Source organism: Manacus vitellinus, unplaced genomic scaffold (genome assembly GCF_001715985.3).
Source record: "Manacus vitellinus isolate BGI_N305 unplaced genomic scaffold, ASM171598v3 scaffold_0_pilon, whole genome shotgun sequence".
In the NCBI taxonomy this organism is placed as follows: Eukaryota; Metazoa; Chordata; class Aves; order Passeriformes; family Pipridae; genus Manacus; species Manacus vitellinus.
Genome location: NW_021938789.1, coordinates 44,839,056 through 44,851,487, shown reverse-complemented (window position 1 = coordinate 44,851,487; position 12,432 = coordinate 44,839,056). Strand labels below are relative to the sequence as shown.

At 38.4% G+C, this 12,432-nt stretch overlaps 1 protein-coding gene across 3 annotated transcripts in view; it reads right to left on the bottom strand.

Annotated features, from left to right (window-relative positions):
- Positions 1 to 12,432, bottom strand: part of PPP3CA (protein phosphatase 3 catalytic subunit alpha) — a 184,613-nt gene that overhangs the window by 52,726 nt on the left and 119,455 nt on the right. For all 3 annotated transcript variants that reach the window (XM_018072715.2, XM_018072722.2, XM_018072729.3), the window contains exon 3: positions 902 to 1,026. In XM_018072715.2, the coding sequence (XP_017928204.1) occupies positions 902 to 1,026 (125 nt within the window). The remainder of the gene's footprint in view (positions 1 to 901; positions 1,027 to 12,432) is intronic.

The window sequence follows — 12,432 nt, the reverse complement described above, 5'->3', positions numbered from 1 at the left end:
GCTGTAGCTCAAAAGCTGCTGCAAGGGTTTCTGACTGACCGCTCAATGACTAGATCAGATTTGACCTAGACAAACAAATCCAGATCAGATTTTACTCAATAGTTGTGCACCTCGTCTGTCAGTCTGAAAAATCAAGCAGTAACACTGAACAGCAGAAAAAATCTAGTTTGTTTTATGAGCACTGGAACAAAGGATTTCTACTTGGTATTTGACTCACTTCTAGTCAAAGGTGGACAGGTTAGACAGGACACTGTTTCTTTCACTAGCCATCTAAAGATGATGTCATTTGACCTCTGTATTCTACAACCTGACGCTGGAGTCTGCACCAGGTCTCGGCACCACCAACTGGGCGCTCATGCATCACTTCTTCTCTGTGGATTCAAGTGCTGCCTCAAAAGCCAGAGATCATGCACTCCTTCATGCCATATCAAAACAGAACTTATTCTCTTCAGCACAGCATGTTACGTGCTGCCCTTTTGTCCATTTACTTCCCATCCAGTCCTTCAATTTTCATAAAATTTCACATCAAGGAAACTCAGATCAAATAAACCCACCAGTCAAACTAAACTATGGGTTGTTCGTTTAGTTTTTCTGTTATGTCTCTTTTCTAATACCTCACGTCTATTCGTCCTATTTAGCTTGTGCAAGCTGCAGAGTGACTTGTCTTCTCTGCTATATTTGGATGGCAGCTAGTTAGCACCAAGGTCCATTCTATGTCAGCTTTCCAGCAGAGATATAGCGGGATTTGGCTGGATTCCAAGCAACCTTTATAAAAACACCACCAGCAAAATGAACTTGGTATTTATAAAGAGCCTCAGTATTCCTGAACTAGTTACGATGCTACATACACATAGTAGGCTGCAAGCAGTTTTGCAGCCACAACCAGAAATTAGAAACTTACTTCAATGCTGAAGTACCCTCTGTCCACGTAGTCCCCAAGGAAGAGGTACCGCGTGTTGGCAGGAGAACCTCCCACTTCAAACAGTTTCATCAAGTCAAAGAACTGACCATGGATGTCTCCACAAACTAGAAGAGAAGAGGAGCAATATTTAGATCCATCATACAAAGATCATCTTAGGCACACACATTCCAAAGTCATTGTGTTATAAGAAATGTGTTACTGCAATTTTGTGCATCATTCACTAGTTAAACAACTAGTGAGCACCAGCAGAAGTGCTCAGCAGAAGTTGCTTTTCTATGATGTACATCCATATATGTGCATGCAAAAGGCTACCAAATAATTAAAGGAGAGCCATCAGGTAAATCTAGCCTATAATTATTTTCACAGGTATCTGTCTGTTCCTCCTACTGCCGACCAGAGCACACAATACTGCCCTGAAAGAGAGAACATGTTCAAGCAAGATTACTCTTTCTTTTAACATTACTCTTCTATTTTTCCTAGTCTTAAACCTAGAGGAACCCCAACAGGCTTTCCATAAAACGCAAAGCATGCCTGTCCTGTGTATGCCACTGGTTAAACCGACACACTTCTGACTTCTGGTTTCTGTACAGAAAAACAGTCTGCTTGCTTTCCCAAAGCATGTCTTACACAAGAGGACACTGGTGTTTCATGTTTTAACCTCTACCCCTTTATTTAACCTCATATAATTGTGATTTGTTCTACTTCACTGCAGTAAAGTCAATCTAACAGGGAGCTTCCCTAGAAAGAGTAACCCCAATAAACGTGACAGACCAAGCACAAGTGACACACAGCCCAGGCTAAGCGGGGATGCCTCTGTCTGTGCCTTAAGGGCAAGACCTTGGCTTGGTTATCTTGTGAAATTGCAAACTCCCTGGTGGGTGATTTCAAGCATCTGCAGGAGGGTAGGCAAGGCATTTGGAGAACCCCATGGAAGCCTAACCAAAAGTGCTGTGTCAAAACCTGCTTTGTTTTGCCTTGCTTTGTTTCTTCTACCCAAGAGAGTAGGAGAACTTCCCACACACATACCCTGTTTAGGGCCAAGCCTGGGACTTTTATGGCAATGATTCTTAACAAAGAAGATGTTAACAGTTCTGACTTACTGAGGTCAGTTTAGACTGGTTTTCCCTTTAGTGACTCAAAAAAAAAATTTGATTTTCAAACTCTGAGGGTGATTATGAAGTAACTGAAGAAAACCAAGGATACAAGATAGCCTGGCAACAGCAGCCCAGCTTCAGTAGAATTCAGATGGTCTCTCTGATGTAATGGTCTTGTTCCATCACGGATAGGCAAACTTCACATTTTTCACGCGCCATGGAGAAGCATGAAGTCACACCTCCACATAGATACAAAAGGACTATATACAACAGCTGTAACACCAAAACCAACAAACTCACAGTGCAAAAAGTGTCACATTTCAGTCCAGTGTCGCATTATACTTTTTACTCGTATCCCTTTTCTCTAAATGTATACACTAATAATAGCACCTATATAGTGTCATTCCATCAAAAAAAAATAAATACAAAACCAACCCCCATCCAAACCAAAACCAAGCAACCACCCACCCCCTGAATACAGAAAAATCCCACCGATGTCCCAATCACCCTTTCATGAATATTTATGTGAAATTGGTGATAGTATTCACGATTGCTTGCTAGCTGATCATTCTGCTGTGATAGTAACATGATATTTTCCCCATAAAATAGCATATTTTATCTTATCACCACTGTGCTACATTGTATGATCTTTTTCCAAGTTGACTCCCAACTGTGAGTTTCAGATGACAACTTTCATGCTAAAAGCCATCAACAGTTACAATTTCTACCTAAAAATAATATCTGCCATTAATTATGCAAAATAAATACTATTTAAATCCTCGAGTGGTATAACACCACCACTGTTTCTCTTAAAAAAAAAAAAATCTGTATCCCAAAAGGAATTTTTCAATAACACTTTTATTTGAACACATTAATCTACCAAACTTCTTGACTGTACTCCTCTGCATGGACACTGTGGGAAGATTAAAAACACGTGTCGCATATTGATGGCCAGGCAATCTGCTCTCCTAACTTCCAGCAGAAAAGCTTTTAGTTATGTAACTGTACAGCTCTACCAATTATCGCCCGCCCCCATTTGCTCCAACTGCAAAAGCCTGAAGTTGAACAAGACTGAAAGATTTTTAAATGGATTTAACTTTTGTACTTTCACTTAAAGCACAAAGAAACTAGACTTTTTTTTTTTTTTGGTATGCAGATGTGTGAACAGGTAAATATATTGAGGCCTTTACAGAGAAACCAGAAAGCTTTCTCCAAGTAGCTGTATGTCCATGGATTTGTCACAAGTCAGAAAAGCAGTGAGCAAATCAGTGAAGAAGACAGAAATAAAAAGTGCAGAGTTCTGCAATCCCATGACTTGCAAAATTCTGAATTGGTCTTGAGAATTGATACTAGATTGATATTCCAGGCACTTTGCACAGAGCAGCCTACTTCTTTTAAACTTGGCAGTAGATGCAGAAATGTATCCAGGAAAAAACAAACAAACAAACAAACCCAACACCACGACAAAAAAACCCCAACCTGAGATGGAAAGCTGAAAAGCCCAGCCCCCAAAGCCAACCTTGCCAATTGAAGTCATTCCAAAAGAGAAGCATATAATCAGCAGGTAAAAGCAGTGGGAGGAAGATACTCAAAATTAAGAGTTAGCATTGAGATTCAATTTATTATGGTAAGATCTCAGAACTCCTACTGAAAAACTACAGTTACATACAGTTAATCCAATCAGTATTTTGCCTGGAATAGCATGGTATATCTTAAGGATTTCACACTTTCCAGGTCTGCACATATAAACTTGAAACATCCTTGCAGTGTAAAACTCACATTCTGATGAACAGCCTTATTTACAAGTAAATTAAAGGGCAATTTTGCCTGCATACAGTACTGTGCTCCATTTGTAGTTTGAAAGCAACTGTTTCTAATGCTATAGTTCTGTCACCTTTCTTTTCCAGTTCTAAATTCTTATGAACCTCAAATCTGGAAGACTTCCCTGGAAGGTGAATCCGATTCTTTATCTTTCATTAGGTGGGGACAGAAGAGATCCAGCATTATATTTCCATTCATTCCAAAACATCCACCAGCCAATAACTCTGTCATAGTCTTCCCATCTTGTGTTCACTAACAAAGAACCATGCAGCACTGTCCCAAGAGCCCATAGGAGAGGCTCCATATCCACTCCATGCTGCTTCTACAAAACTAAGTCCACTACCTTCCTCCTTCCTGCTACAGAAAGAAAAACTTAAAAGCACACTAGTTATTAAATAGTCAGGTTTACTCTTTTACAAGCATTGCCACTGGATCTGTCACTCTGGTCAATTTTGCCAGGCAAGTCCTATTTTTTTATACTTGGACAGGCCCTTTTTTGGTACTGGAGCACTTGCTGTTGAACAACACATGCAAAGAGATATGAATGTTTTTTCATCAAATAACAACAAAATAATGCCCAGCACAGTGAAGCAGGAAATGCAATTCTTAATGAAGATCTCCAGGATCAACATATTATGGATTTAAACTATGGACAAAGGGAACATAAGACATGGTTTGTACGTGTGTGAGATGAACAGTAAAAGCTACTGTGTTTGTACAAAAAAACATACAAGAGGAGGAATTCAAGTATTTTCCAGTATCACTGATTCCCCCAAAGTGACATCAAATCATAGCCTTTTTACACTCATCCATTTATGATAACAAAGTAATCTGACAGCAATTTTTTCTCCCCTAAAAAGACTGCTCTGCTTAATTTACCCAGAGCTTTTCAACTTCCTTTATTTTCTTAAATTGCTGCTGATCATCAACAAAACAGCATTTCCACTTGCTTACTATTTTCAGGGATCAGTTCAGGCACCAAACTTGTTGCTCAAGAATTTGTCTATCTGAGCCTTCCAATAGCATACCTAACCTCTCAAGACAGCAAGCCCTAGAACTGCACAACACAGTCGTAAACCGATGTTTTAAGCTATTTAAAGCTGATGTCCTGATCTTCAACAAATTAACTGTTGGCAAAATCGGAAAGCTTAAGAAACACTGGTTATTTGTGGACTCCTTGGAAATTTATCCCAGTTGAGGAAGTTTTCAGGGAAGACATGGGCCCCACCACAAGATTCAACTTCACAGGACTGCCCCTGTAATTACTGAGAAATCACATTTCTAAGCAGCTTTTCTTACTTGTTATGATGACTACTTTGACCCACTAAACCATCTTAACCTATAGCACCAGAATATAAGTGTCTATAAAATACTATTTTATTTTAAAATAGAAATTAGACATGGAAGAGAGACAGGAGAAATATTTTTGTCATCCTAGTACAAATTAAAATTATGTTTCTGATGGCTTCATTGTGAGGATCTCTCTTTGATTTATGTCAAAGGAACAAGCAATATTGAAACAGGAACCACTGATTTCAAGTAGTACTAGTAGTGAAGGAAATCCAAAGCTTAGCAGTGGTTTTGCCAGTTATTTATAGATGACAAAGTGGTATAACCGTGATTTAGAGTGCAGTGTTTATTGGCATACATAAAACGTCTGTGAATGCTTTTCACCTACCTTCCTTCAGATAACTAAATGCCCTTCACTACACAGAGACTCAATCCAGAGATTATTCTGTGTGGTTTCCTACTCCAATTGGCTATTAAGAACAAAATTTATATTCATAGTACATTAAACACTGTCAATTCACAAATTTTCTATCTGCAACAGTTTGAATATGCTGCACTTATTTTCCCATTTATCATATACTTAATTGGCACAACATTACAGTCTGATAGTAAAATACCATTACTGTTTCAAGTGAATTTCCATTCCATGTATCACAAGATTATACTCTCATCTTCAAATGCCATCAGGTATTAGGAGCAGATAGGCAACACTCTTTTCATCAGCTTCTGAAGCAACATCTGCAAACTCACACATGTATGACAATTAAAAACAATGAAGAAAAAACACCTTTTAAACCACTGTGTAGGGAATAATATCCATCACTTGACAACTTGTTCTTTACAATCACTGAGCTAGGGATGTTTTTGCACTGAGAACCAGGAGACTGTGGTTGAGCAAAGCAGCACATGATACTGAAAAACCTAAGGGAGAAAAACACCCTATTGAGTTACACTGCAGAATGCAGACTGTAAATCCCACAGAAGGTTGTTTTGTACAATGTTTTGGAAGTGTTTAGCTGCTTACCATTCCATTAGTGAGTAAACGCTTCCAAGAGCTTACTGTTTTTCAAGGCCACCTGGTACTTACAAATCCTTACTAAGGAATGAGTGGACAATGTAAACCTGGACGTGTCTGAGCTGACTTGTGGACAGCCCTTTGCACAGATCTACAAAGTAAGATGGTAAAGAGGCTGCATGCCCCAGTGAAAAGTATGTCCTAACCATTTCTCCAGGGAAGTAGTTTGAAGCAATGAAAACTTACAAAGGACTAAGTGAAGAAGCCAAGTGAGGACGAAGTACTTACAAGCAACAGGGGACACATAAAGGCAAAGCAAAAACACCTAGACCAACTTTTGTAGCTGAGTTGTCAAAGACTGGGCTTTCTTAGACAACTGATAAATCTGAGGGAAAACATCTGCAAGAGCTATATGCATGAAATTCTCAGGTGCTTCAAGAAAAACTACTGTATTGTTCCTGAAGGGCTAAACTGTTAACCAGGAGGCTCTTGTCTTCCTCAAAATTTAAGCACAATATAAGGGTGACATGTCTTTGATTATGCAATCTTTCAGCTTGAATGAGCTTTGTTTCCAAGTGTGTTTCTGAGAAACATTATATATTGTCACAGCAATATGAAACGTTCAGAATACCACAGTTTTATTCCACACTGCCTTTTTTTTTTTTTATTGCTAAAGAAAGAGCAATTTTCTTCCTTATTTTTTGGAGAACAAGAAGGAAGGAGAAGTACAAAATAAAAGAAGAAACTTCAGAAGTTTTTGTTTGTAGCTGCTCACTGAAGCGCTGCTCAAGACACAAACTCTGTGGTTAAGTTACATACATTGTTTCATCATCATAGAGTTCCGTTCCTGTTTATAAGTGAGATGTTAAAGGAACTTGCAGACTTCATTATTTACTCAAATTAAAGTCAGAATCATTTAGACAGCTCACTAGGTAACTTGTCCTAACAAAACTACAAGACTCAACATAGTGGGCTTTCCTACGAATGTTTGTTATACTAGGTGTATTGAACAACACAGCTCTATTTCCAAAAGAAGCATGATCTCATTCATATTCATATCTGGTTACCTAACATGATTATAACAGGCTGTCATCTATCCTCTCCCTTCAATCACTGCATGTGAATTGATGAGTTTATACTACCAGAGCGAACTGGCGTTAAAAGAACTGTAATTACGTATTTTCATAAAGAGGCCTGTTTAACCGAAGATGAAACCATTAACCATAGAGGTACAGCAAAGGAAACAGCAAATGAACCATCAAGGCCACATTTGCCTGTGTTGTCTGGTTGTCAACTTCCCTTCTTTATACAGAGGAAAAAAAACCAAACTTGGAAAAAGCTTTTTTCTGGGTAACACACGAGGACACTATACTATCTTCTGCTCTGTCAACACTTGCAATTCTAGTGTCTGTAAAGATCACCCACGCTCACTCCTATTAGGAGTTAGTTTTCTCCCACCATTCCCTGAAGGCTAGAACAAATTAATGACACTTGATTTGAAGAGACAGAGTGAAAAAGAGAAGAAAAACATCACATCAGAAAAGACCTTCAGGACAATAGTCATTAATATTCTGTGGTGAAGCAAAAAAAACCCCCTAACCCATGCAGCAGCAAGCCCTTCAAGTTGTTAAGCCTAGAAAAATATCTTCACCACAAAGTTTTTAAAAATAGCTCCACAATATTACTTTTTGTGTCACAATATTATTTGCAGTGTCTCTAAACAAAATAAAAAACAGGTACATAAGCTTAGCCAGCAGTGGAGTGCCTTTATGTATATAAGAAATATGAGAAGCAACTGTCTCAGGAAACAGGCTCTATCAAGTACTATAAAACCTACACTGGCAGAGAAAAATCCCTTCCCTCCATGCCCCTACCCCAGCTGAATTTTTCAGGAGAGTGTCCTGGGTGTCCCAGCAGCGAGGTGCTAAATGAAAACTTTTAATTCCAGGTCAAAGCCACATAAGAGAGTTGTAGTGGAAAGGGGATGGTAATCTAGTGAATATTTTGCAGATCTTTTTTCCAAGATCAGCAGGGATAGGTGCTTTCATCGCATATACCAGAAGATGCTGAATTAGGTCACAGAGGGAGCTAAAGAACGTGATAGGACTAAAACATCATTCATTCCCGTACACATCGAAGAAACAACTGTCTCTTCCCCTGCCACCCTCCAAGGTCAGCACTGCCCCTGAGCATCCTCCATAGCAAACATAAAAGCAAGCATACTGTCATTATCTCCTGTTAATGCACCCTTAGCATCAGGAAGCAATGCATATTCCACAAATAACCCCATCAGAAGGATTACTTGTAAGGAAAGTGCTTCACTGGTGTTTGGATCAGGATTTCCAGATCATATCCTGAGATCAAGGTTATTTATAGCACTAGGGAAATTCTCTTATCCTCAGTTTTACAGATGTAAAAAACAAAAGGCCCAAGGAATTTTAATAGTTTATAAAGTCACAGGTTCAGTCAGCAGGAAGGCAGGGCTAGCCTGAGAGAGAACAATACATCCTCATATCGCTCCATACAATTCAACACACCAGAAGAAGACAACCCTTTCAGTGAGGAAGGAAGGTCCTGCACAAGAAGTGTTCAGGCACAGACTGTTTTTAAACACGATGTTCCAAATTAAATTTAGGGAAGGTGAAACAAGGTAAAATGAGAAAAGGGTTTTTGAAGAGGAAAAGCTCAAATAAAGCAATATTTTTTTTGTTAATGATTTATTTCAACACTTAGGATCAGGTTTCTTTACAATTAGTTTTTCTCTCAGCAGTGCAAATCCCAGCCCCAGTAAAGTTAAAACAAAGGCACTGGTATTACATGGACACAGTGATAGTTCTATAAAACCCAAAGAAACCTTTGATGGATAGTATCCTCGTTTGCTCTTCCATATGCTGAATTTTAGTATTACCCTCACAGAGTGTAATCCAATTACCTTCCAAGCACCCAACAATTTACAAGATTTTAATGGTAGCAGTATTAGCATGTCAGGCTTCAGTATATGAATGCCTAGCATCTAAAAACCCAACCAGAAAAAACGTTCATGCTGGCTTGTAATATAGGTTTTCCATTTTCACCAGGGGATAACATTTGCTGTCACAGTTTCCTCATTTTGTGCCATCACTGCCCTGTTTCATGCTTCATCTCACCCCCACTAGTGATTTTATTAAGAATCAGAAGCAATACTCCATGACAAAGAGCATCCTCCTTCCTTCAGTACAACAATTTGTCTTAGCAGCAGAAAACAAATATTTGCTCACCACAAACAAATGTATTTGTTCATTACCTTTGGATCTATAGCACACTGTCTCTATTTCCCAGAAACAGAAGTTAAGGGAAAATAAAAATAGTATTTCTCAAATTCCTGTGCTCTTAATAAGCAAGCAGCAGTATCAACATGGATACTTGTATGCACTCTGAGTTGGAAGAGCCAGCACAATTAGCTTCAATGAAATTCAGTCAAATTCAGCATTTGAGCCTAAATTTGGAGATGCAAGTGAAAAGAGCTAGCACTGAAGACCTACTGAGCTTTAACTTCAGCTTTTGCACCCCAGTCTTTAAGGGGCTTGAGCTACTACTTTAACCTTTCTGTACTATGAGTATTCATGTATTCATGTACTATGAGTATTCTGTGGTGTAAGGTTAAGGAAATCAAGTAACATGCAAACGTGCCCAATTCTAGTTCAAGACACAGATGATGATTTTTTGAAATTATAGAATCCAAATTCCATAACCAAAGTCTTATAAAAATCTAATTCTTGGTAAAAATCGCTTAACCTTTGAGGAAAGTGCATTCAGGCAGAAATAATTTCTGTCCAAGTAAAAGCTCTTATGACAATTAGTTATAGGAACCAGTGCAAGGAAGAGTTGATCACATTAATTTCCTCTTGCTGAAAACATATACCTAAACATGATCTTGTGTAGGTGGTTAAATCCATATGCTGATCCTAAATCAACATGGATCATAGAATGGTTTGGGCTGAAACAAACTTCTGTCACTCACTGATGATTATTAAAAGAAAACACAAAGAAGTCATGCTGATGAACTGAATAGCCTTAATTATGTTTCTTTGTATAACCTTTTTCTTACAATACATAATGAGTGGATGAAAGTTAGAGAGGATTCTGGGAAGCACTAGGGGTGGCAGAAAGGCATACTTGGGCTAGCTCCTGCACTGTGCTCCTCAAGCAAACTAATCAGTCTCTCCCCGTATATTGACAACTGTTTTCCTAATGTCTGGCTGAGGGGCAAAAAACCCCAAAAAGTCTGAGGAGGGGAGGGACAGGAAAGAAGTATTACTTTGGCAGAAAGCCACCAACCACATCACATGCAGAAGGTTGTTTTGGGAGGTGAGTACTGCTATTCAGAAACAGAGATAAGAAGAGAAGGCCACTAGGTTGCAAAGAAAAAAATAGTGAAAAACTGGAAAAAAAATTCTATTACCCTGAATTGGCATTTATGGTACTCTTCTGGTCTGTAGTCTATCAGTAATCTCAAATATAACATCCTTTCAGGCTTCTAATATAGAGTTATCAGATAGATTTTTAATGATTACAGACCAGACATTCCAAGGGGAGGTAAATAAGTGTTTAATACGTCACCAGTAAGTCTAACAAGATTTCACTGGCATTTGATTAGGTTAAATTTGATATGTGAATTAAGTGTATATGAATTCAGTATCTCCATCCAAGGACCTTCACCACCTTACATTTTGCATTTGCAGGATAAAGGTCTCTGCTGCTTGTATCAGCCTCAGCCAAACAGACCAGCCAAATGCCAATCATGCAATCAGAATATACATGGCCTGAAAACATCCCCAGCTACAGTTCCAGATGAGAAAAATAACCTCACAGACTTGGGACTTTAATAAAAAGTTGTATGTACAGATAGCAAATAAACTTCTGAGTCAGCTTTTTGTATTGCAAGGACAAGATTTTCAGGAAGGTCAGAGGATCTAGCTACAGTGTTCATTAATTCTGATAGGAGTTGTGTGATTACTTCTTCCATAGCACTTCTCAGATTACCTGCTTTCAAGGAATATGGAACACCATAATCCTAGACATATACATAATCTAAATACAAAACAGTGTTTCTGTTAAGATACAGTACTTTAAATTATAATGTCATCATCATGGCTAGGCTTCGCGAACAAAGATTTGGGAAATTATAATGTACATGCATTTAAACGAGGCATTTATAATAAAGGAAGTATCTGAAAATACAATCCATTTCCTCTTAAAGCAACAACATGCTTGCTCTTCTTCAGAGACTGGTGTATAAACTACTACGTGCAAGCATAATATTCCAACTCTGTAAGGCATCATGCATTTAAGGAGAAGAGTACTGCTAAATTACTATTACTTACACCCCAAAAAGGCAAATCTGTATTTTAGCAGGAGATGCTTATCCTTCAGAACCTTACTGGGCTAATATCAGCTGCACTTTGACAACACACTTGGATAACCAAAGACGTGCTCATTATATTAGACCACAAAGCATACACTCCTTTGAATATTTTACGTAACACAATCCTGTCAGAGCACACAGCAAAATAATGCTTTAACAGGGCACTAAAAGATGAGCATTTCCCTCTTTCTATTGCATGCAAATTGGGTACTGGTGATATTTTTTTAATACAACACTATGTTCATGCAGGGATTGAAGAGGTTAAGCCCTTTTTTTTAAAAGAACTTTCCTTTTACTCTCTTGCTCTGTAGAATGATTCATTTTTCAGAAAGAACACTATCTATTTTTGGCTAAGATCAAAAACATTAACAGTTTCAATCATTCCAGAAAATATTCTTTCCAACTATAATTACTACAATACTAACCCCAAAACTAGCCATAGAGTAGTTTACTTTTGCCCTGAAAAAAAAAATCCTATCCATGGTATTAAAAGAATTGCATTTATTCCCCTCATCTCTCTTTAGCATGCACTTTCTATAGCTTTAAATCCAGCTCACAGCTGTAGAAAACAAGGACCCTGGAGACCTTTATGGTGAAAAATGATTTGACAAAAGCAATCGGCTGGAAATGCTCACAGTTACAGAGTATCTCTTGTACTTGAAATTCTTTATCTGGAGTCTTATTATCTGTGGGGTGTTTGTGACTCCTCATTAACACTAAATTTCAGAGAGAAATGCCACTTTTCACCATCTCTTACAGGCTTTGAGGTTCCATCCCAAGTCGACCTCTGCCATTATGCACTTCTGGCTCAACAAAGCTGTGCAATCTCCGGTCAGTGCCAAGTGAAAACCCAAAGAAGTGCTCAAAACCACAGACCCTTATCAAG